Here is a 24,332-nt window from a genome sequence, read left to right on the forward strand (position 1 = left end):
CTCCTGTGTGTGGGAGAGACGGCTGAGATGGGGAGCGAGGGCTCCTGTGTGTGGGAGAGACGGCTGAGATGAGGAGCGAGGGCTCCTGTGTGTGGGAGAGACGGCTGAGATGAGGAGCGAGGGCTCCTGTGTGTGAGAGGGACGGCTGAGATGAGGAGCGAGGGCTCCTGTGTGTGTGTGAGAGATGGCTGAGATGGAGAGCGAGGGCTCCTGTATGTGTGAGAGAGATGGCTGAGATGAGGAGCGAGCGCTCCTGTGTGTGTGAGAGAGATGGCTGAGATGGAGAGCGAGGGCTCCTGTATGTGTGAGAGAGATGGCTGAGATGGGGAGAGAGGGCTCCTGTGTGTGAGAGAGAGATGGCTGAGATGGGGAGAGAGGGCTCCTGTGTGTGAGAGAGAGATGGCTGAGATGGGGAGAGAGGGCTCCTGTGTGTGAGAGAGAGATGGCTGAGATGAGGAGCAAGGGCTCCTGTGTGTGTGAGAGAGATGGCTGAGATGGAGAGCGAGGGCTCCTGTGTGTGGGAGAGGCGGCCGAGATGGGGAGCAAGGGCTCCTGTGTGTGTGAGAGAGATGGCTGAGATGAGGAGCAAGGGCTCCTGTGTGTGAGAGAGATGGCTGAGATGAGGAACGAGGGCTCCTGTGTGTGTGTGTGTGTGTGTGTGTGTGTGTGTGTGTGAGATGACGGCTGAGATGGGAAGAGAGGGCTCCTTTTTGTGGGAGAGACGGCTGAGATGGGGAGTGATGGCCCCAGTGTGTGGGAGAGACGGTTGAGATGGGGAGCGAGGGCTCCTGTGTGTGGAAGAGTCGGCTGAGATGAGGAACGAGGGCTCCTGTGTGTGGGAGAGATGGCTGAGATGGGGAGTGAATGCTCTTGTTTGTGGGAGAGACGGCTGAGATGAGGAACAAGGGCTCCTGTGTGTGGGAGGGAGATGGCTGAGATGAGGAGCAAGGGCTCCTGTGTGTGTGAGACAGATGGCTGAGATGGGGAGAGAGGGCTCCTGTGTGTGGGAGAGAGATGGCTAAGATGAGGAGCAAGGGCTCCTGTGTGTGAGAGAGAGATGGCTGAGATGAGGAGCGAGGGCTTCTGTGTGTGTGAGAGAGACGGCTGAGATGTGGAGCGAGTGCTCTTGCTTGTGGGAGAGATGGCTGAGATGAGGAGCAAGGGTTCCTGTGTGTGTGAGAGAGATGGCTGAGATGAGGAAAGAGGGCTCCTGTGTGTGTGAGAGAGACGGCTGAGATGAGGAACGAGGGCCCCTGTGTGTGGGAGAGACGGCTGAGATGGGGAGCGAGGGCTCCTGTGTTTGGGAGAGATGGCTGAGATGGGGAGAGAGGGCTCCTGTGTGAGAGAGAGACGGCTGAGATGAGGAACGAGGGCTCCTGTGTGGGAGAGAGATGGCTGAGATGAGGAATGAGGGCTCCTGTGTGTGGGAGAGAGATGGCTGAGATGGGGAGCGAGTGCTCCTGTGTGTGAGAGAGACGGCTGAGATGGGGAGCGAGCGCCTCTGTGTGTGGGAGAGATGGCTGAGATAAGGTGCGAGGTCTCCTGTGTGTGGGAGAGATGGCTGAGATGAGGAGCGAGAGCGCCTGTGTGTGGGAGAGATGGCTGAGATGGGGAGCGAGGGCTCCTGTGTGTGAGAGAGATGGCTGAGATGGGGAGCGAGTGCTCCTGTGTGTGGGAGAGACGGCTGAGATGGGGAGCGAGGGCTCCTGTGTGTGGGAGAGACGGCTGAGATGAGGAGCGAGGGCTCCTGTGTGTGGGAGAGACGGCTGAGATGAGGAGCGAGGACTCCTGTGTGTGGGAGAGACGGCTGAGATGAGGAGCGAGAGCTTCTGTGTGTGAGAGAGATGGCTGAGATTAGGAGCGAGTGCTCCTGTGTGTGAGAGAGACGGCTGAGATGGGGAGCGAGCGCCTCTGTGTGTGGGAGAGATGGCTGAGATGAGGTGCTAGGTCTCCTGTGTGTGGGAGAGATGGCTGAGATGAGGAGCGAGAGCTCTTGTGTGTGGGAGAGATGGCTGAGATGGGGAGCGAGGGCTCCTGTGTGTGAGAGAGATGGCTGAGATGGGGAGCGAGTGCTCCTGTGTGTGGGAGAGACGGCTGAGATGGGGAGCGAGTGCTCCTGTGTGTGGGAGAGACGGCTGAGATGGGGAGCGAGTGCTCCTGTGTGTGGGAGAGACGGCTGAGATGGGGAGCGAGGGCTCCTGTGTGTGGGAGAGACGGCTGAGATGAGGAGCGAGGGCTCCTGTGTGTGGGAGAGACGGCTGAGATGAGGAGCGAGGACTCCTGTGTGTGGGAGAGATGGCTGAGATGAGGAGCGAGGGCTCCTGTGTGTGGGAGAGACGGCTGAGATGGGGAGCGAGGGCTCCTGTGTGTGGGAGAGATGGCTGAGATGGGGAGCGAGGGCTCCTGTGTGTGGGAGAGACGGCTGAGATGAGGAGCGAGGGCTCCTGTGTGTGGGAGAGACGGCTGAGATGAGGAGCGAGGGCTCCTGTGTGTGGGAGAGATGGCTGAGATGAGGAGCGAGGGCTCCTGTGTGTGTGAGAGAGATGGCTGAGATGGGGAGACAGGGCTCCTGTGTGAGAGAGAGACGGCTGAGATGAGGAACGAGGGCTCCTGTGTGGGAGAGAGATGGCTGAGATGAGGAATGAGGGCTCCTGTGTGTGGGAGAGAGATGGCTGAGATGGGGAGCGAGTGCTCCTGTGTGTGAGAGAGACAGGGTGGATAAAAATCTTGATTTTTTTTAAAAAAATAAAAAAAATCAGATTTTTTTGATTTAAATCAGATTTTTTTGATTTAAATCATTTGATTTAAATCAGATTTTTTAATCAAGTTGTACACAAGCAAAACTTGTCTTTTTGCAAATCTAATTGTTTTACACAAATAAAAATATTAAAACAGTTGATTATGAAACCTAATAATTTTTATTTGCACTATTAAACACTCAGAATTGAACTACAGAGAGTGAAGGGAATTTTGTTTACTTACCGTAAATTCCTTTTCTTCTAGCTCTAATTGGGAGACCCAGACAATTGGGTGTATAGGCTATGCCTCCGGAGGCCGCACAAAGTACTACACTTAAAAGTGTTAGGCCCCTCCCCTTCTGCCTATACACCCCCCGTGCTCCCACGGGCTCCTCAGTTTTGGTGCAAAAGCAAGAAGGAGGGAAAATAATTATAAACTGGTTTAAAGTAACTTCAATCCGAAGGAAACTCGGAGAACTGAAACCATTCAACATGAACAACATGTGTACACAAAAAAACAGGGGCGGGTGCTGGGTCTCCCAATTAGAGCTAGAAGAAAAGGAATTTACGGTAAGTAAACAAAATTCCCTTCTTCTTTTTCGCTCTATTGGGAGACCCAGACAATTGGAACGTCCAAAAGCAGTCCCTGGGTGGGTAAAATAATACCTCGTAAGAGAGCCGTAAAACGGCCCTTTCCTACAGGTGGGCAACCGCCGCCTGAAGGACTCGTCTACCTAGGCTGGCATCCGCCGCAGCATAGGTATGCACCTGATAGTGCTTCGTGAAAGTGTGCAGGCTCGACCAGGTAGCCGCCTGACACACCTGTTGAGCCGTAGCCTGGTGCCTCAAGGCCCAGGACGCTCCCACGGCTCTGGTAGAATGGGCCTTCAGCCCTGAGGGAACCGGAACCCCAGCAGAACGGTAAGCTTCGATAATTGGCTCCTTGATCCACCGAGCCAGGGTTGATTTGGAAGCCTGTGATCCTTTACGCTGGCCAGCGACAAGGACAAAGAGTGCATCCGAGCGGCGCAGGGGCGCCGTACGAGAAATGTAGAGTCTGAGTGCTCTCACCAGATCTAACAAGTGCAAATCCTTTTCACATTGGTGAACTGGATGAGGATAAAAAGAGGGTAAGGAAATATCCTGATTGAGATGAAAAAGTGGATACCACCTTAGGGAGAAATTCCGGAACCGGACGTAGAACCACCTTGTCCTGGTGAAAAACCAGAAAAGGGGCTTTGCACGACAACGCTGCTAGCTCAGACACTCTCCGAAGAGAAGTGACTGCTACTAGAAAAACCACTTTCTGCGAAAGTCGTGAGAGGGAGATATCTCTCATTGGCTCGAATGGTGGTTTCTGAAGAACCATCAGCACCCTGTTTAGATCCCAGGGTTCTAACGGCCGCTTGTAAGGTGGAACGATGTGACAAACTCCCTGCAGGAACGTGCGTACCTGTGGAAGTCTAGCTAGGCGCTTCTGGAAAAACACAGAGAGCGCTGAAACTTGTCCCTTAAGGGAACCGAGCGACAAACCCTTTTCCAGTCCAGATTGAAGGAAGGACAGAAAAGTAGGTAATGCAAATGGCCAGGGAGAAAAACCCTGAGCAGAGCACCACGACAGGAAAATTTTCCACGTCCTGTGATAAATCTTGGCGGACGTTGGTTTCCTAGCCTGTCTCATAGTGGCAATGACTTCTTGAGATAACCCTGAAGACGCTAGGATCCAGGACTCAATGGCCACACCGTCAGGTTGAGGGCCGCAGAATTCAGATGGAAAAACGGCCCTTGAGACAGCAAGTCTGGTCGGTCTGGTAGTGCCCACGGTTGGCCGACCGTGAGATGCCACAGATCCGGGTACCACGACCTCCTCGGCCATACAGAGTACCTTTAAGATGCAGGGCCATGTCCCTGAACGGTATCGGCTCCTATCCATCAGGCTCCACAGGAGTTGTGGATGAAGCCCGGTCTCAGTGCCTGGAGACCGATAAGATCCCACTTCACCCAGAGCCCTAAGGGGGATGGGGAAGGAAAAACAGCATGTGGGCTCCAGCCTCCGTACCCGCAATGGATACCTCAACCTTAACAACACCGCCGACAAAAGTGGGGTGAGAAGGGAGCATGCTGGGGGCCCTATATGGGCCCACTTTTCTTCCATCCGACCTAGTCAGCAGCTGCTGCTGACTAATCTGTGGAGCTGTGCTGTGCGTGTCTGACCTCCTTCGCACAAAGCAAAAAACTGAGGAGCCCGTGGGAGCACGGGGGGTGTATAGGCAGAAGGGGAGGGGCCTAACACTTTTAAGTGTAGTACTTTGTGCGGCCTCCGGAGGCATAGCCTATACACCCAATTGTCTGGGTCTCCCAATAGAGCGAAAAAGAAAAGTACTTTTTAACAATAGCCTATCTCTAACGTTTGAAGTAAGCAAACATCTTCAGTGAATACATCAGTAATTTAAGCCTACTGTTTATTTAGGACTTTTTATAGGAAAACCAGTTGTCCTGCTTTAGCAGTTCCTAAGCGGTTAATTGCCAGACTTACCACTAGTACTAGGCTCCTGGTGCATAAGAAGCTGTGGGGGTTCATTGACATTAGTTGTATCACTATCAACATCTTCATTTCCCTTCTGGTTGCAGTTTTCATAATGTGATTTCAAACGGCAAACAAGTCCTTGGATATCCTTTTGACAGTATTTGCACTTTGCTCTTGCACCTTTCTTTCCAAGATCTGCTGCTGGCATCTCAACAAAATGAACCCAAATAGGGTCTCTCTTACGACCTGCTGCCATGGCTCACACAGATCACTTATGAAGTTTGATTGTTACTACAGCCTGAGCCAAGCACTGCTGATGTTACTACAGCCTGAGCCAAGTACTGCTGACTATCCAACAAGTTTGGGCATGTCAACTGAATGCAGGGAAAAAGAAACTAAACCAAAACTGAAACCAAGCTAGAAGTGTGGAATTAAAGGGGCAGTATGAACAAAATGTGGAGGCTATTAATAGTTTATACAATTAAGACATGCTGCTTTTAAACACCTACCTATTGCCATATAGTAAAACAAAAAAGATTTTTACTTACTTTGGGGTCCCCCCCTCACCCTGGCGTTAGATCGTTGCCCCTAGTTTCGTCCGTGTAACTATGGGCGCACATGCACACTGCTCTAACTTCTCATTTTAATCGTGATTTATATTAAAAAAAACCTTTTGATTTAAATCAGTGATTTAAATCATGATTAAAATCATGATTAAAATCGATCCGATTTAAATAGAAAAAAATCTTTTGATTTAAATCGTGATTTAAATCATGATTTAAATCGGCGTGATTTAAATCAATCCACCCTGGAGAGAGACGGCTGAGATGGGGAGCGAGCGCCTCTGTGTGTGGGAGAGATGGCTGAGATAAGGTGCGAGGTCTCCTTTGTGTGGGAGAGATGGCTGAGATGAGGAGCGAGAGCGCCTGTGTGTGGGAGAGATGGCTGAGATGGGGAGCGAGGGCTCCTGTGTGTGAGAGAGATGGCTGAGATGGGGAGCGAGTGCTCCTTTGTGTGGGAGAGACGGCTGAGATGGGGAGCGAGTGCTCCTTTGTGTGGGAGAGACGGCTGAGATGGGGAGCGAGTGCTCCTGTGTGTGGGAGAGACGGCTGAGATGGCGAGCGAGTGCTCCTGTGTGTGGGAGAGACGGCTGAGATGGGGAGCGAGGGCTCCTGTGTGTGGGAGAGACGGCTGAGATGAGGAGCGAGGACTCCTGTGTGTGGGAGAGACGGCTGAGATGAGGAGCGAGAGCTTCTGTGTGTGAGAGAGATGGCTTAGATTAGGAGCGAGTGCTCCTGTGTGTGAGAGAGACGGCTGAGATGGGGAGCGAGCGCCTCTGTGTGTGGGAGAGATGGCTGAGATGAGGTGCGAGGTCTCCTGTGTGTGGGAGAGATGGCTGAGATGAGGAGCGAGAGCTCCTGTGTGTGGGAGAGATGGCTGAGATGGGGAGCGAGGGCTCCTGTGTGTGAGAGAGATGGCTGAGATGGGGAGCGAGTGCTCCTGTGTGTGGGAGAGACGGCTGAGATGGGGAGCGAGTGCTCCTGTGTGTGGGAGAGACGGCTGAGATGGGGAGCGAGTGCTCCTGTGTGTGGGAGAGACGGCTGAGATGGGGAGCGAGGGCTCCTGTGTGTGGGAGAGACGGCTGAGATGAGGAGCGAGGGCTCCTGTGTGTGGGAGAGACGGCTGAGATGAGGAGCGAGGGCTCCTGTGTGTGGGAGAGACGGCTGAGATGAGGAGCGAGGGCTCCTGTGTGTGTGGGAGAGATGGCTGAGATGGGGAGCGAGGGCTCCTGTGTGTGAGAAGGACGGCTGAGATGGGGAGCGAGGGCTCCTGTGTGTGGGAGAGACGGCTGAGATGAGGAGCGAGGGCTCCTGTGTGTGAGAGGGACGTCTGAGATGGGGAGCGAGGGCTCCTGTGTGGGAGAGACGGCTGAGATGAGGAGCGAGAGCTTCTGTGTGTGGGAGAGACGGCTGAGATGAGGAGCGAGAGCTTCTGTGTGTGTGGGAGAGATGGCTGAGATGGGGAGCGAGGGCTCCTGTGTGTGGGAGAGACGGCTGAGATGAGGAGCGAGGGCTCCTGTGTGTGTGAGAGAGACGGCTGAGATGGGGAGCGAGTGCTCCTGTGTGTGGGAGAGACGGCTGAGATGGGGAGCGAGGGCTCCTGTGTGTGGGAGAGACGGCTGAGATGAGGAGCGAGGGCTCCTGTGTGTGGGAGAGACGGCTGAGATGAGGAGCGAGGGCTCCTGTGTGTGGGAGAGACGGCTGAGATGAGGAGCGAGGGCTCCTGTGTGTGTGGGAGAGATGGCTGACATGGGGAGCGAGGGCTCCTGTGTGTGAGAGGGACGGCTGAGATGGGGAGCGAGGGCTCCTGTGTGTCGGAGAGATGGCTGAGATGAGGAGCGAGGGCTCCTGTGTGTGGGAGAGATGGCTGAGATGAGGAGCGAGGGCTCCTGTATGTGGGAGAGACGGCTGAGATGAGCGAGAGCTTCTGTGTGTGTGGGAGAGATGGCTGAGATGAGGAACGAGGGCTCCTGTGTGTGGGAGAGATGGCTGAGATGAGGAGCGAGGGCTCCTGCGTGTGTGAGAGAGACGGCTGAGATGGGGAGCGAGTGCTCCTGTGTGTGGGAGAGACGGCTGAGATGGGGAGGCGAGTGCTCCTGTGTTTGTGAGAGAGATGGCTGAGATGAGGAGCGAGGGCTCCTGTGTGTGGGAGAGACGGCTGAGATGAGCGAGGGCTCCTGTGTGTGGGAGAGATGGCTGAGATGAGGAGCGAGAGCTTCTGTGTGTGAGAGAGATGGCTGAGATGGGGAGCGAGGGCTCCTGTGTGTGGGAGAGACGGCTGAGATGAGGAGCGAGGGCTGCTGTGTGTGTGGGAGAGATGGCTGAGATGGGGAGCGGGGGCTCCTGTGTGTGAGAGGGACGGCTGAGATGAGGAGCGAGGGCTGCTGTGTGTGTGGGAGAGATGGCTAAGATAGGGAGCGAGGGTTCCTGTGTGTGGGAGAGATGGCTGAGATGAGGAGCGAGAGCTCCTGTGTGTGGGAGAGATGGCTGAGATGAGCGAGGGCTCCTGTGTGTGGGAGAGATGGCTGAGATGGAGAGCGAGGGCTCCTGTGTGTGAGAGGGATGGCTGAGGTGGGGGGCGAGGGCTCCTGTGTGTGAGAGGGACGGCTGAGATGGGGAGCGAGGGCTCCTGTGTGTGGGGGAGATGGCTGAAATGGGGAGCGAGGGCTTCTGTGTGTGAGAGGGACGGCTGAAATGGGGAGCGAGGGCTTCTGTGTGTGAGAGGGATGGCTGAGATGGGGAGCGAGGGCTCCTGTGTGTGTGAGAGATGGCTGAGATGAGGAACGAGGGCTCCTGTGTGTGGGAGAGATGGCTGAGATGGGGAGCGAGGGCTCCTGTGTGTGGGAGAGATGGCTGAGATGGTGAGCGAGGGCTCCTGTGTGTGTGAAAGAGACGGCTAAGATGGGGAGCGAGTGCTCTTGCTTGTGGGAGAGATGGCTAAGATGAGGAGCAAGGGCTCCTGTGTGTGTGAGAGAGATGGCTGAGATGAGGAGCGAGGGCTTCTGTGTGTGTGAGAGAGACGGCTGAGATGGTGAGCGAGGGCTTCTGTGTGTGTGAGAGAGACGGGTGAGATGGGGAGCGAGTGCTCTTGCTTGTGGGAGAGATGGCTGAGATGAGGAGCAAGGGCTCCTGTGTGTGTGAGAGAGACGGCTGAGATGAGGAGCAAGGGCTCCTGTGTGTGTGGGAGAGACAGCTGAGATGGGGAGAGAGGGCTCCTGTGTGTGGGAGAGACGGCTGAGATGGGGAGCGAGGGCTTCTGTGTGTGTGGGAGAGATGACTGAGATGGGGAGAGAGGGCTCCTGTGTGTGGGAGAGACGGCTGAGATGGAGAGAGAGGGCTCCTGTGTGTGGGAGAGAGATGGCTGAGATGGGGAGTGAATGCTCCTGTGTGTGGGAGAGACGGCTGAGATGGGGAGAGAGGGCTCCTGTGTGTGGGAGAGATGGCTGAGATGAGGAGCGAGGGCTGCTGTGTGTGGGAGAGACGGCTGAGATGAGGAGCGAGGGCTCCTGTGTGTGAGAGAGACGGCTGAGATGGGGAGAGAGGGCTCCTGTGTGTGAGAGAGATAGCTGAGATGAGGAGCGAGGGCTCCTGTGTGTGGGAGAGACGGCTGAGATGAGGAGCGAGGGCTCCTGTGTGTGGGAGAGACGGCTGAGATGAGGAGCGAGGGCTCCTGTGTGTGGGAGAGACGGCTGAGATGAGGAGCGAGGGCTCCTGTGTGTGTGGGAGAGATGGCTGAGATGGGGAGCGAGGGCTCCTGTGTGTGAGAAGGACGGCTGAGATGGGGAGCGAGGGCTCCTGTGTGTGGGAGAGACGGCTGAGATGAGGAGCGAGGGCTCCTGTGTGTGTGGGAGAGATGGCTGAGATGGGGAGCGAGGGCTCCTGTGTGTGAGAGGGACGGCTGAGATGGGGAGCGAGGGCTCCTGTGTGTGGGAGAGACGGCTGAGATGAGGAGCGAGAGCTTCTGTGTGTGGGAGAGACGGCTGAGATGAGGAGCGAGAGCTTCTGTGTGTGTGGGAGAGATGGCTGAGATGGGGAGCGAGGGCTCCTGTGTGTGGGAGAGACGGCTGAGATGAGGAGCGAGGGCTCCTGTGTGTGTGAGAGAGACGGCTGAGATGGGGAGCGAGTGCTCCTGTGTGTGGGAGAGACGGCTGAGATGGGGAGCGAGGGCTCCTGTGTGTGGGAGAGACGGCTGAGATGAGGAGCGAGGGCTCCTGTGTGTGGGAGAGACGGCTGAGATGAGGAGCGAGGGCTCCTGTGTGTGGGAGAGACGGCTGAGATGAGGAGCGAGGGCTCCTGTGTGTGTGGGAGAGATGGCTGACATGGGGAGCGAGGGCTCCTGTGTGTGAGAGGGACGGCTGAGATGGGGAGCGAGGGCTCCTGTGTGTGGGAGAGATGGCTGAGATGAGGAGCGAGGGCTCCTGTATGTGGGAGAGACGGCTGAGATGAGCGAGAGCTTCTGTGTGTGTGGGAGAGATGGCTGAGATGAGGAACGAGGGCTCCTGTGTGTGGGAGAGATGGCTGAGATGAGGAGCGAGGGCTCCTGTGTGTGTGAGAGAGACGGCTGAGATGGGGAGCGAGTGCTCCTGTGTGTGGGAGAGACGGCTGAGATGGGGAGGCGAGTGCTCCTGTGTTTGTGAGAGAGATGGCTGAGATGAGGAGCGAGGGCTCCTGTGTGTGGGAGAGACGGCTGAGATGAGCGAGGGCTCCTGTGTGTGGGAGAGATGGCTGAGATGAGGAGCGAGAGCTTCTGTGTGTGAGAGAGATGGCTGAGATGGGGAGCGAGGGCTCCTGTGTGTGGGAGAGACGGCTGAGATGAGGAGCGAGGGCTGCTGTGTGTGTGGGAGAGATGGCTGAGATGGGGAGCGGGGGCTCCTGTGTGTGAGAGGGACGGCTGAGATGAGGAGCGAGGGCTGCTGTGTGTGTGGGAGAGATGGCTAAGATAGGGAGCAAGGGTTCCTGTGTGTGGGAGAGATGGCTGAGATGAGGAGCGAGAGCTCCTGTGTGTGGGAGAGATGGCTGAGATGAGCGAGGGCTCCTGTGTGTGGGAGAGATGGCTGAGATGGGGAGCGAGGGCTCCTGTGTGTGAGAGGGATGGCTGAGGTGGGGGGCGAGGGCTCCTGTGTGTGAGAGGGACGGCTGAGATGGGGAGCGAGGGCTCCTGTGTGTGGGGGAGATGGCTGAAATGGGGAGCGAGGGCTTCTGTGTGTGAGAGGGACGGCTGAAATGGGGAGCGAGGGCTTCTGTGTGTGAGAGGGATGGCTGAGATGGGGAGCGAGGGCTCCTGTGTGTGTGAGAGATGGCTGAGATGAGGAACGAGGGCTCCTGTGTGTGGGAGAGATGGCTGAGATGGGGAGCGAGGGCTCCTGTGTGTGGGAGAGATGGCTGAGATGGTGAGCGAGGGCTCCTGTGTGTGTGAAAGAGACGGCTAAGATGGGGAGCGAGTGCTCTTGTTTGTGGGAGAGATGGCTAAGATGAGGAGCAAGGGCTCCTGTGTGTGTGAGAGAGATGGCTGAGATGAGGAGCGAGGGCTTCTGTGTGTGTGAGAGAGACGGCTGAGATGGTGAGCGAGGGCTTCTGTGTGTGTGAGAGAGACGGGTGAGATGGGGAGCGAGTGCTCTTGCTTGTGGGAGAGATGGCTGAGATGAGGAGCAAGGGCTCCTGTGTGTGTGAGAGAGACGGCTGAGATGAGGAGCAAGGGCTCCTGTGTGTGTGGGAGAGACGGCTGAGATGGGGAGAGAGGGCTCCTGTGTGTGGGAGAGACGGCTGAGATGGGGAGCGAGGGCTTCTGTGTGTGTGGGAGAGATGGCTGAGATGGGGAGAGAGGGCTCCTGTGTGTGGGAGAGACGGCTGAGATGGAGAGAGAGGGCTCCTGTGTGTGAGAGGGACGGCTGAGATGGGGAGCGAGGGCTCCTGTGTGTGGGAGAGACGGCTGAGATGAGGAGCGAGAGCTTCTGTGTGTGGGAGAGACGGCTGAGATGAGGAGCGAGAGCTTCTGTGTGTGTGGGAGAGATGGCTGAGATGGGGAGCGAGGGCTCCTGTGTGTGGGAGAGACGGCTGAGATGAGGAGCGAGGGCTCCTGTGTGTGTGAGAGAGACGGCTGAGATGGGGAGCGAGTGCTCCTGTGTGTGGGAGAGACGGCTGAGATGGGGAGCGAGGGCTCCTGTGTGTGGGAGAGACGGCTGAGATGAGGAGCGAGGGCTCCTGTGTGTGGGAGAGACGGCTGAGATGAGGAGCGAGGGCTCCTGTGTGTGGGAGAGACGGCTGAGATGAGGAGCGAGGGCTCCTGTGTGTGTGGGAGAGATGGCTGACATGGGGAGCGAGGGCTCCTGTGTGTGAGAGGGACGGCTGAGATGGGGAGCGAGGGCTCCTGTGTGTGGGAGAGATGGCTGAGATGAGGAGCGAGGGCTCCTGTATGTGGGAGAGACGGCTGAGATGAGCGAGAGCTTCTGTGTGTGTGGGAGAGATGGCTGAGATGAGGAACGAGGGCTCCTGTGTGTGGGAGAGATGGCTGAGATGAGGAGCGAGGGCTCCTGTGTGTGTGAGAGAGACGGCTGAGATGGGGAGCGAGTGCTCCTGTGTGTGGGAGAGACGGCTGAGATGGGGAGGCGAGTGCTCCTGTGTTTGTGAGAGAGATGGCTGAGATGAGGAGCGAGGGCTCCTGTGTGTGGGAGAGACGGCTGAGATGAGCGAGGGCTCCTGTGTGTGGGAGAGATGGCTGAGATGAGGAGCGAGAGCTTCTGTGTGTGAGAGAGATGGCTGAGATGGGGAGCGAGGGCTCCTGTGTGTGGGAGAGACGGCTGAGATGAGGAGCGAGGGCTGCTGTGTGTGTGGGAGAGATGGCTGAGATGGGGAGCGGGGGCTCCTGTGTGTGAGAGGGACGGCTGAGATGAGGAGCGAGGGCTGCTGTGTGTGTGGGAGAGATGGCTAAGATAGGGAGCAAGGGTTCCTGTGTGTGGGAGAGATGGCTGAGATGAGGAGCGAGAGCTCCTGTGTGTGGGAGAGATGGCTGAGATGAGCGAGGGCTCCTGTGTGTGGGAGAGATGGCTGAGATGGGGAGCGAGGGCTCCTGTGTGTGAGAGGGATGGCTGAGGTGGGGGGCGAGGGCTCCTGTGTGTGAGAGGGACGGCTGAGATGGGGAGCGAGGGCTCCTGTGTGTGGGGGAGATGGCTGAAATGGGGAGCGAGGGCTTCTGTGTGTGAGAGGGACGGCTGAAATGGGGAGCGAGGGCTTCTGTGTGTGAGAGGGATGGCTGAGATGGGGAGCGAGGGCTCCTGTGTGTGTGAGAGATGGCTGAGATGAGGAACGAGGGCTCCTGTGTGTGGGAGAGATGGCTGAGATGGGGAGCGAGGGCTCCTGTGTGTGGGAGAGATGGCTGAGATGGTGAGCGAGGGCTCCTGTGTGTGTGAAAGAGACGGCTAAGATGGGGAGCGAGTGCTCTTGTTTGTGGGAGAGATGGCTAAGATGAGGAGCAAGGGCTCCTGTGTGTGTGAGAGAGATGGCTGAGATGAGGAGCGAGGGCTTCTGTGTGTGTGAGAGAGACGGCTGAGATGGTGAGCGAGGGCTTCTGTGTGTGTGAGAGAGACGGGTGAGATGGGGAGCGAGTGCTCTTGCTTGTGGGAGAGATGGCTGAGATGAGGAGCAAGGGCTCCTGTGTGTGAGAGAGACGGCTGAGATGAGGAGCAAGGGCTCCTGTGTGTGTGGGAGAGACGGCTGAGATGGGGAGAGAGGGCTCCTGTGTGTGGGAGAGACGGCTGAGATGGGGAGCGAGGGCTTCTGTGTGTGTGGGAGAGATGGCTGAGATGGGGAGAGAGGGCTCCTGTGTGTGGGAGAGACGGCTGAGATGGAGAGAGAGGGCTCCTGTGTGTGGGAGAGAGATGGCTGAGATGGGGAGTGAATGCTCCTGTGTGTGGGAGAGACGACTGAGATGGGGAGAGAGGGCTCCTGTGTGTGGGAGAGATGGCTGAGATGAGGAGCGAGGGCTGCTGTGTGTGGGAGAGACGGCTGAGATGAGGAGCGAGGGCTCCTGTGTGTGAGAGAGACGACTGAGATGGGGAGAGAGGGCTCCTGTGTGTGAGAGAGATGGCTGAGATGAGGAGCGAGGGCTCCTGTGTGTGGGAGAGATGGCTGAGATGGGGAGAGAGGGCTCCTGTGTGTGAGAGAGATGGCTGAGATGGAGAGCGAGGGCTCCTGTGTGTGGGAGAGACGGCTGAGATGAGGAGTGAGGGCTCCTGTGTGTGGGAGAGACGGCTGAGATGAGGAGCGAGGGCTCCTGTGTGTGAGAGAGATGGCTGAGATGAGGAGCGAGGGCTCCTGTGTGTGGGAGTGACGGCTGAGATGAGGAGCGAGGGCTCCTGTGTGTGGGAGAGACGGCTGAGATGGGGAGAGAGGGCTCCTGTGTGTGGGAGAGACGGCTGAGATGGGGAGCGAGGGCTTCTGTGTGTGTGGGAGAGATGGCTGAGATGGGGAGAGAGGGCTCCTGTGTGTGGGAGAGACGGCTGAGATGGGGAGAGAGGGCTCCTGTGTGTGGGAGAGAGATGGCTGAGATGGGGAGTGAATGCTCCTGTGTGTGGGAGAGACGGCTGAGATGGGGAGAGAGGGCTCCTGTGTGTGAGAGAGACGGCTGAGATGGGGAGAGAGGGCTCCTGTGTGTGAGAGAGATGGCTGAGATGAGGAGCGAGGGCTCCTGTGTGTGGGAGAGATGGCTGAGATGGGGAGAGAGGGCTCCTGTGTGTGGGAGAGACGGCTGAGATGGGGAGAGAGGGCTCCTGTGTGTGAGAGAGATGGCTGAGATGAGGAGCGAGGGCTCCTGTGTGTGGGAGAGATGGCTGAGATGGGGAGAGAGGGCTCCTTTGTGTGGGAGAGACGGCTGAGATGAGGAGCGAGGGCTCCTGTGTGTGAGAGAGACGGCTGAGATGGGGAGAGAGGGCTCCTGTGTGTGAGAGAGATGGCTGAGATGGGGAGCGAGGGCTCCTGTGTGTGAGAGAGACGGCTGAGATGGGGAGCGAGGGCTCCTGTGTGTGAGAGAGACGGCTGAGATGGGGAGCGAGGGCTCCTGTGTGTGAGAGAGACGGCTGAGATGGGGAGAGAGGGCTCCTGTGTGTGGGAGAGAGACGGCTGAGATGAGGAGCGAGGGCTCCTGTGTGTGGGGGAGAGACGGCTGAGATGGGGAGCGAGGGCTCCTGTGTGTGAGAGAGACGGCTGAGATGGGGAGAGAGGGCTCCTGTGTGTGAGAGAGACGGCTGAGATGAGGAGCGAGGGCTCCTGTGTGTGAGAGAGACGGCTGAGATGGGGAGAGAGGGCTCCTGTGTGTGAGAGAGACGGCTGAGATGGGGAGCGAGGGCTCCTGTGTGTGAGAGAGACGGCTGAGATGGGGAGCGAGGGCTCCTGTGTGTGAGAGAGACGGCTGAGATGGGGAGAGAGGGCTCCTGCGTGTGAGAGAGACGGCTGAGATGGGGAGCGAGGGCTCCTGTGTGTGAGAGAGACGGCTGAGATGGGGAGCGAGGGCTCCTGTGTGTGGGAGAGACGGCTGAGATGGGGAGCGAGGGCTCCTGTGTGTGGGAGAGACGGCTGAGATGGAGAGAGAGGGCTCCTGTGTGTGTGAGAGAGACGGCTGAGAAGGGGAGCGAGGGCTCCTGTGTGTGGGAGAGACGTCTGAGATGAGGAGCGAGGGCTCCTGTGTGTGGGAGAGACGTCTGAGATGGGGAGCGAGGGCTCCTGTGTGTGGGAGAGACGGCTGAGATGAGGAGCGAGGGCTCCTGTGTGTGTGGGAGAGACGTCTGAGATGGGGAGCGAGGGCTCCTGTGTGTGGGAGAGACGGCTGAGATGAGGAGCGAGGGCTCCTGTGTGTGGGAGAGACGGCTGAGATGAGGAGCGAGGGCTCCTGTGTGTGGGAGAGACGGCTGAGATGAGGAGCGAGGGCTCCTGTGTGTGGGAGAGATGGCTGAGATGAGGAGCGAGGGCTCCTGTGTGTGGGAGAGACGGCTGAGATGGGGAGCGAGGGCTCCTGTGTGTGTGGGAGAGACGTCTGAGATGAGGAGCGAGGGCTCCTGTGTGTGGGAGAGACGGCTGAGATGAGGAGCGAGGGCTCCTGTGTGTGGGAGAGACGGCTGAGATGAGGAGCGAGGGCTCCTGTGTGTGGGAGAGACGGCTGAGATGAGGAGCGAGGGCTCCTGTGTGTGGGAGAGACGGCTGAGATGAGGAGCGAGGGCTCCTGTGTGTGGGAGAGATGGCTGAGATGAGGAGCGAGGGCTCCTGTGTGTGGGAGAGACGGCTGAGATGGGGAGCGAGGGCTCCTGTGTGTGTGGGAGAGACGTCTGAGATGAGGAGCGAGGGCTCCTGTGTGTGGGAGAGACGGCTGAGATGAGGAGCGAGGGCTCCTGTGTGTGAGAGAGACGGCTGAGATGGGGAGCGAGGGCTCCTGTGTGTGGGAGAGACGGCTGAGATGGGGAGCGAGGGCTCCTGTGTTATCACAGGGTCCAGTTTTGCATTTAGCAGGTTCCCATAGTTTCATAATCTTTTTTTGTGATTAATACTTTATCTCCTTCCTAGGAGCCATCATGCTTGTTCCAATATTTACCCTGAAGCTGAATCACAAAATCAACCCTCGCATGGTGACCGTGGGGAAATATGACGGGACGCACCCATGTTTGACTGCAGCCACCCAAGCTGGAAAGGTACAAGCACTGACCCTTGCGATATCCATGTCAGTGCTATGGCGGAGCGCCATCTTCACCAATCACTTTACTACTGTTTTATACCTTATTTATCTACACCATTTCCATGATCCATGACCATGATCTGTGTAGACCATTTCTGACCTGCGATTGTCAGAGGGCTCAGCTCCTTATTTTGGGGTATTCCGCAGAGGATCAGTCCCATTCGGATGGAAATCCTCTTAGTATACACCTCTTATGTGTATGGCCAGTATTAGTTTTTATGTTCCGTTCTTTTTATAGGGAAACCCTTTGTCTTTGCTGCTGAAAACAATGGGCTGAGACCTCTCCAAAACACCAGCCAGACACTAGAATTATTGCATATGCTCTGAATGTGTAACTTGCTCCTTATGTTTCTTGCAGGTCTTTATCCATAACCCCCATGCTCGCAGCCAACGCTTTTCTGCAAATCGCTTAGTCCAGAGCGCTCAGGAATCGGATATCTCTCTGCTAAACATTAACCAAAGTGTGAGCTGTCTGACGGCGGGGGTGCTGGACCCCCAACTGGGCTGCGACTCGCTGATAGTAGGAACCCAAACCAACCTCTTGGCCTATGACGTCCATAACAACTCCGACCTGTTTTTTAAGGAGGTAACTGGAATGTATCACTTTAAATAGCGGCTTGTGAAAGGGAATCAGGTGATTTTCTAGTTCAAGACTAATTGTATCCTGGAATAGGGTTTGGGCAGCCCTTTCTGGATCAGTAACTTGTATTGCTCTACCTTCTTCTGTTATCTTGCTGTAAGCCTCAGAGAATATAGTGTCACGCCCCGGATATTAAACTTATGTAAATCCATACTGACTATGCACTGCGCCCCATGCTCACCTCTTGGCAGTGATAGCAAATGACAGTGAAGATTTTTACTAGCACTACTCCCCTCGTCCACAGTGATAGATATTTACTAGCACTGCTCCCCCAGTCCACAGTGTTAGATATTTACTAGCACTACTCCCCTCGTCCACAGTGATAGATGTTTACTAGCACTGCTCCCCTCGTCCACAGTGATATATATTTACTAGCACTGCTCCCCTCGTCCACAGTGATAGATGTTTACTAGCACTGCTCCCCTCGTCCACAGTGATAGATGTTTACTAGCACTGCTCCCCTCGTCCACAGTGATAGATATTTACTACGGTAGCACTGCTCCCCTCGTCCACAGTGATAGATTTTTACTAGCACTGCTCCCCTCGTTCACAGTAATAGATTTTTACTAGCACTGCTCCCCTCGTCCACAGTGATAGATATTTACTAGCACTGCTCCCCTCGTCCACAGTGATATATATTTACTAGCACTGCTCCCCTCGTCCACAGTGATATGTATTTACTAGCACTGCTCCCCTCGTCCACAGTGATATTTATTTACTAGCACTGCTCCCCTCGTCCACAGTGATATATATTTACTAGCACTGTTCCCCTCGTCCACAGTGATATATATTTACTAGCACTGCTCCCCTCGTTCACAGTGATAGATATTTACTAGCACTGCTCCCCTCGTCCACAGTGATATTTATTTACTAGCACTGCTCCCCTCGTTCACAGTGATAGATATTTACTAGCACTGCTCCCCTCGTTCACAGGAATAGATTTTTACTAGCACTGCTCCCCTCGTCCACAGTGATATATATTTACTAGCACTGCTCCCCTCGTCCACAGTGATAGATATTTACTAGCACTGCTCCCCTCGTCCACAGTAATAGATTTTTAGTAGCACTGCTCCCCTCGTCCACAGTGATATATATTTACTAGCACTGCTCCCCTCGTCCACAGTGATATTTATTTACTAGCACTGCTCCCCTCATCCACAGTGATAGATTTTTACTAGCACTGCTCCCCTCGTTCACAGTGATAGATATTTACTAGCACTGCTCCCCTCGTCCACAGTGATATTTATTTTCTAGCACTGCTCCCCTCGTCCACAGTGATATTTATTTACTAGCACTGCTCCCCTCGTCCACAGTGATAGATATTTACTAGCACTGCTCCCCTCGTCCACAGTGATATATATTTACTAGCACTGCTCCCCTCGTCCACAGTGATATATATTTACTAGCACTGCTCCCCTCATCCACAGTGATAGATTTTTACTAGCACTGCTCCCCTCGTTCACAGTAATAGATTTTTCTTTATCGTTACTTTGGGAGACCCAGACCATGGGTGTTTAGCTTCTGCCTCCGGAGGACACACAAAGTACTACACTTAAAAGTGTAGCTCCTCCCTCTGAGCTTATACACCCCCTGGTAGCCAGTCCTAGCCAGTTTATTGCTTTGTGTCAGGAGGCATACATCCACACATGCATTCTCATCTGATTTGTTTGACTTTTGGAAAGAGTTTGAAGAAAAGCGAGTCCATGTCTGGACCCCCGGTATGTCCCTTCTCACCCCACTGTGTCGGTGGTGTTGTAAGGTTGATTTACAAGGCTGAAGCCTTACATGCCGCGCTCCTTCACCATCCCTTCTGGGCTCTGGCTTGAAGTGGGAGCCAGCACGGTCTCCATGCCTGGCAGGAGTCCGGTCTCCATCCACAGCCCCTTGAGGATTCTGTTGGACCGGAGCACTCATCCCCAGGGACATGGCCCTGCGTCTCAGCAGCTAAGTACCTGAGACGTTTATGTTGGGGGTCCCGGTTCTTTATTGTAAGGGGAGAGTATGCTGTATGTGATTGTTTTAACTTTTCCGACGGATTCTCTAGCTTTTGCCTGAGAATCGCGCCGATGGTGCCTGCTTGTCGGCCTGGCCGCTTAAATTTAGGCCCCGGCTTCGCCGGAGGCCTCGTTTCATTTTCCTGCCTTGCATGTCACTCATGCAGAGGGACAGGTTTGGCTCCTCCCGGCGGCCGTTCTACACAGGGGAGGGACACTCCCCACTGCTGGGGCGTCCCTCCTTCCCTGCAGGTCTCTATAGCCCTCCAGTTCTCGCTCTTTTATAGGAACGCCCCCTAGTCCCGCCCCCTCTCTTCGCTCCGGCGGTCATTTCTCAGGCAGAGTTCACTCTGCTCTGGGACATCCTGCATTCTGAATCTCTGCTGAGGTGCTGCGACTGGGGGACCAGGCTTCGGGATCTGGAGGGCACACAACACCGCGCTCAGCGGTCTGGTAAGCCACAGCCGGTCTCCGGTTGTGGACCTCTGTATATTCTCCCTGGGGTTCATTCTCTGCAAAGCCCCCACTCCAGCAGCATGTCTCACACAAGGAGCAAGGCTCCAAAGCTTTATTCTGCATGCACTGCATGTAAGCTCCTGCTGCTGAGCCGAGCATTTATCCACATTGTGATGGTTGCTCTAACTTGGCAGTGCCACAGCCTGGAGTCTCACCCCCAGTGGTCTCTCAGGCTGCTGCTGCACCTGTGACTGAACCCCCGGCCTGGGTAGAGTCCTTTTCTAGGTCCATATCCCAGTCATTTGCTGAGTCCATGGGACTTTTGTCCAGGACTTTGATGAATATGCATCAGCCTCCCTCACAGGGTGCCTCTAATACTCTTGACAGAGGACTCCTATCCTCTGACCTCCGTCCATCGGAGCTCACGGAGGATTCATCATCTGATCCCAGACCCCGTCCTTCTAAGAGAAGGTGCAGGGTTTCCTCCCCCTCCCAATCCCACGGCTCTGTCTCAAGAGCTGACTCTCAAGATGAGGAGGATGCCCTCACTGGGGGCTCGGAGGCTATGTATCCCTTCGATTTCTCTGAGGGTGACTCAGATCTTAGTGATTTGATTGCTTCTATTAATTCTGTGCTGGATCTCAATCCGCCAGTGTCAGAGGAGCAACCCTCTCTGGCAGAAAAGCATCAGTTTACCTCGCCTAAGAGAATGAAGAGTGTGTTCTTTAACCACTCCAGTTTTCAGACCGCTGTGACCAAACCCAGGGCCTGCCCTGACAAACGCTTTCCAAAGCGTGGTTCTGATGACCGGTTTCCATTTCCACCTGAGGTGGTCAAGGAGTGGTCTCACTCCCCAAAGGTAGACCCTCCGGTATCTAGGCTCTCAGCCCGGACCGTTGTGTCGGTGGCTGACGGCACCTCACTTAAGGATTCCACTGACCGTCAGATTGACCTTCTGGCCAAATCTGTGTATGAAGCTGCGGGGGCCGCGTTTTCCCCGACTTTTGCAGCAGTGTGGGCTCTCAAAGCCATCTCTGCTTCTCTAGAGGAGATGCATTCCGTCACCAAGGAATCTATGCCTGAGATGGTTGCCTTAACTGCTCAGGCTTCAGCTTTTTCATCTTATGCCATGTCTGCCATGCTAGAGGCTGCTCACCGCACTGCGTTGGCTTCAGCTAATTCTCTTGTTATCCGCAGGATTTTGTGGCTTCGAGAGTGGAAGGCAGATGCTTCTTCCAAGAAGTTTCTTGCTGGGCTCCCTTTTGCTGGTTCACGGCTGTTTGGTGAACAGCTGGATGAAATAATTATGGAAGCTACTGGCAGGAAGAGTACTTCCATGCCACAAACCAAGACCAGGAAACCCGCCCAGGGTAGGAATCAATCGAGGTTTCGTTCCTTTCGTTCCTCCAACTGGTCATCCTCTAAGCCTTCCGCCTCGTCCGCTAACTCAGCCAAGGATCAGAAATCCAACTGGCGCCCAAAAGCGCGTCCGCAGAAGACCGCAGGAGGTTCTGCCACTAAGGCAGCTTCCTCATGACTCTCGGCCCGCTCCAGCCACGTCCTTAGTCTGTGGCAGGCTCTCCCACTTTGGCGACGCTTGGTTAAAGCAAGTCTCCGATCAGTGGGTAAGAGACATCATATCTCACGGCTACAGGATAGAATTCTCTTCCAGCCCTCCAAACAGATTTTTTCTCTCAACTCCCCCCTGCTCCAAGGCCGCCGCCTTCTCGCAGGCCGTGGCGTCCTTGCAGGCAAACGGAGTGATTGTCCCAGTTCCCGCTCAGGAACGGTTCAGAGGTCTTTACTCAAATCTCTTCCTAGTTCCAAAAAAGGACGGTACCTTCCGGCCCATCCTGGATCTCAAGCTTCTCAACAAGCATGTCCGGGTGCGGCATTTTCGCATGGAGTCTCTGCAATCAGTCATTGCCTCTATGACCCAAGGGGAGTTCCTGGCGTCCATCGACATCAGAGATGCCTATCTACATGTGCCAATCGCAGTGTCACATCAGCGTTGGTTACGTTTTGCGATAGGAGAGGATCATTTCCAATTCGTGGCTCTCCCCTTCGGGTTAGCCACGGCCCCTCGGGTATTCACCAAGGTCATGGCGGCAGTGATTGCGGTCCTGCACCTCCAGGGGTTAGCAGTGCTTCCTTATCTGGACGACCTTCTGGTCAGGGTACATCCAGCGCAGACTGTCAGCGGAGTGTTTCGCTCACTCTCGCCACCCTAGCCCAATTCGGGTGGATTGTCAATCTTCCCAAATCCACTCTGACTCCGACCCAGAGTCTCACGTACCTAGGGATGCAGTTTGAGACTTTGCCGGCACTTGTGAAGTTGCCCTTAATCAAACAGCAGTCTCTCCGGCTAGCGGTGCGCTCTCTCCTGAGGCCCCGCTGTTATTCCCTCAGGCGCCTGATGTAGGTGCTGGGTCAAATGGTGGCCTCCATGGAGGCGGTTCCCTTTGCCCAGTTCCATCTGCGTCCTCTGCAGCTGGACATTCTCCGCTGTTGGGACAAGCGGCCTTCCTCCTTACAGAGGTTAGTGGCTCTGTCGCCACGGACCAGGAGCTCTCTTCAGTGGTGGCTTCGACCCCTCTCCCTGTCCCAAGGACGCTCCTTCCTGACTCTGTCCTGGGTGATTCTCACCACGGATGCCAGCCTATCCGGCTGGGGAGCGGTACATCTCCACCACAGAGCACAGGGCACTTGGACTCCGTCCGAGTCAGCCCTTTCAATCAATGTGCTGGAAACCAGAGCTGTGCTTCTAGCTCTCCTAGCCTTTCACCACCTGTTGGCGCGCAGGCACATTCGAGTCCAGTCAGACAACGCGACAGCGGTTGCCTACATCAATCACCAAGGCGGGACACGCAGCCGCCTGGCAATGTTGGAGGTCCAACGCATTCTTCAATGGGCGGAGGACTCCAAGTCCACCATATCCGCAGTCCACATCCCGTAGAAAACTGGGAGGCAGATTATCTCAGCCGTCAATCCGTGGACGGTGGCGAGTGGTCCCTGCACCCGGCAGTGTTTCAGTCAATCTGCCGCAAGTGGGGCACTCCGGTCGTGGACCTAATGGCATCCCGTCACAACAACAAGGTTCCGGTTTACGTGGCTCACTCCCACGATCCTCAGGCCTTCGCCGCGGACGCTCTGGTTCAAGACTGGTCCCAGTTTCGTCTGTCCTACGTGTTTCCCCCTCTAGCTCTCTTGCCCAGAGTCCTGCGCAAGATCAGAATGGAGGGCCGTCGAGTCATCCTCATTGCACCGGACTGGCCCAGGCGAGCTTGGTATCCGGACCTGCTCCAACTGTCCGTGGAGATGCCGTGGCATCTTCCGGACCGTCCAGACCTGATCTCGCAAGGTCCGTTTTTCCGCCCGAATTCTGCGGCACTCAAATTGACGGCGTGGCTCTTGAGTCCTGGATTTTGACGGCTTTTGGTATTCCTCCTGAAGTCATCTCCACTATGACTCGGGCCCGTAAGTCTTCCTCCGTCAAGATCTATCACAGGACTTGGAAAATTTTCCTGTCCTGGTGTCGCTCTACCGGCCATTCTCCTTGGCCATTCTCCTTGCCGACCCTTCTGTCTTTTTTACAGTCCGGTCTGCAGCTAGGACTGCCCCTCAACTCTCTCAAGGGACAAGTCTCAGCTCTATCAGTGCTGTTCCAGCGGCGTCTCGCCTGGCTGGCTCAGGTCCGCACCTTCATGCAAGGCGCGTCTCACATCATTCCGCCTTATCGGCGGCCCTTGGATCCCTGGGACCTTAACTTGGTCCTCACGGTATTGCAGAAACCCCCTTTCGAGCCCCTTAGGGAGGTTTCTTTGTATCGTCTTTCTCAAAAGGTGGCCTTTCTAGTTGCCATAACTTCTCTCAGGAGAGTGTCTGATTTGGCTGCGCTCCACTCGGAGTCACCTTTTTTGGTTTTTCACCAAGACAAGGTAGTTCTCCGTCCGACCCCGGACTTTCTTCCTAAGGTGGTCTCTCCCTTCCACCTTAACCAGGATATTTCCTTGCCTTCCTTCTGTCCGGCCCCTGTTCATCGCTTTGAGAAAGCGCTGCATACTCTAGATCTGGTGCGTGCTCTCCGGATTTATGTGTCTCGCACCGCTGCGCTTAGGCGGTGCACCTCTCTTTTTGTGCTAACCACAGGGCGGCGCAAGGGTCTCTCTGCTTCTAAGCCGACCTTGGCCCGTTGGATTAGATCGACCATTTCGGACGCCTACCAGAGTACTCAGGTGCCTCCCCCGCCGGGGATCAAAGCACACTCGACCAGAGCTGTCGGTGCCTCTTGGGCTTTCAGGCACCAGGCTACGGCTCAACAAGTCTGTCAGGCTGCCACTTGGACTAGCCTGCATACCTTTTCGAAGCACTACCAAGTGCATGCTCATGCTTCGGCAAATGCGAGCTTGGGCAGACGCATCCTTCAGGTGGCTGTCGCCCACTTGTGAAGTTAGGCTCCGCCTACTTCTTAGTTTTTTTTCTGTTTATTCCCACCCAGGGACAGCTTTGGAACGTCCCATGGTCTGGGTCTCCCAAAGGAACGATAAAGAAAAAGAGAATTTTGTTACTTACCGTAAATTCTTTTTCTTATAGTTCCGTATTGGGAGACCCAGCTCCCTCCCTGTTGCCTGTTGGCAATTTTCTTGTTCCGTGTGTTATCACCGGCTGTTGTCGTGGACAGAGTCTCCGGTTGTTCCGGT

The 24,332-nt window shown here is 55.8% G+C and overlaps 1 protein-coding gene across 1 annotated transcript in view; it reads left to right on the plus strand.

Annotated features, from left to right (window-relative positions):
• Positions 1-24,332, plus strand: part of BBS2 (Bardet-Biedl syndrome 2) — a 119,708-nt gene that overhangs the window by 12,689 nt on the left and 82,687 nt on the right. The window contains exons 2-3 of the mRNA XM_075326843.1: positions 16,374-16,498; positions 16,901-17,128. Coding sequence (XP_075182958.1) covers positions 16,382-16,498; positions 16,901-17,128 — 345 coding nt within the window. The 5' untranslated portion in view covers positions 16,374-16,381. The remainder of the gene's footprint in view (positions 1-16,373; positions 16,499-16,900; positions 17,129-24,332) is intronic.

This window comes from Anomaloglossus baeobatrachus, chromosome 10, assembly GCF_048569485.1.
Source record: "Anomaloglossus baeobatrachus isolate aAnoBae1 chromosome 10, aAnoBae1.hap1, whole genome shotgun sequence".
Taxonomy (NCBI): domain Eukaryota; kingdom Metazoa; phylum Chordata; class Amphibia; order Anura; family Aromobatidae; genus Anomaloglossus; species Anomaloglossus baeobatrachus.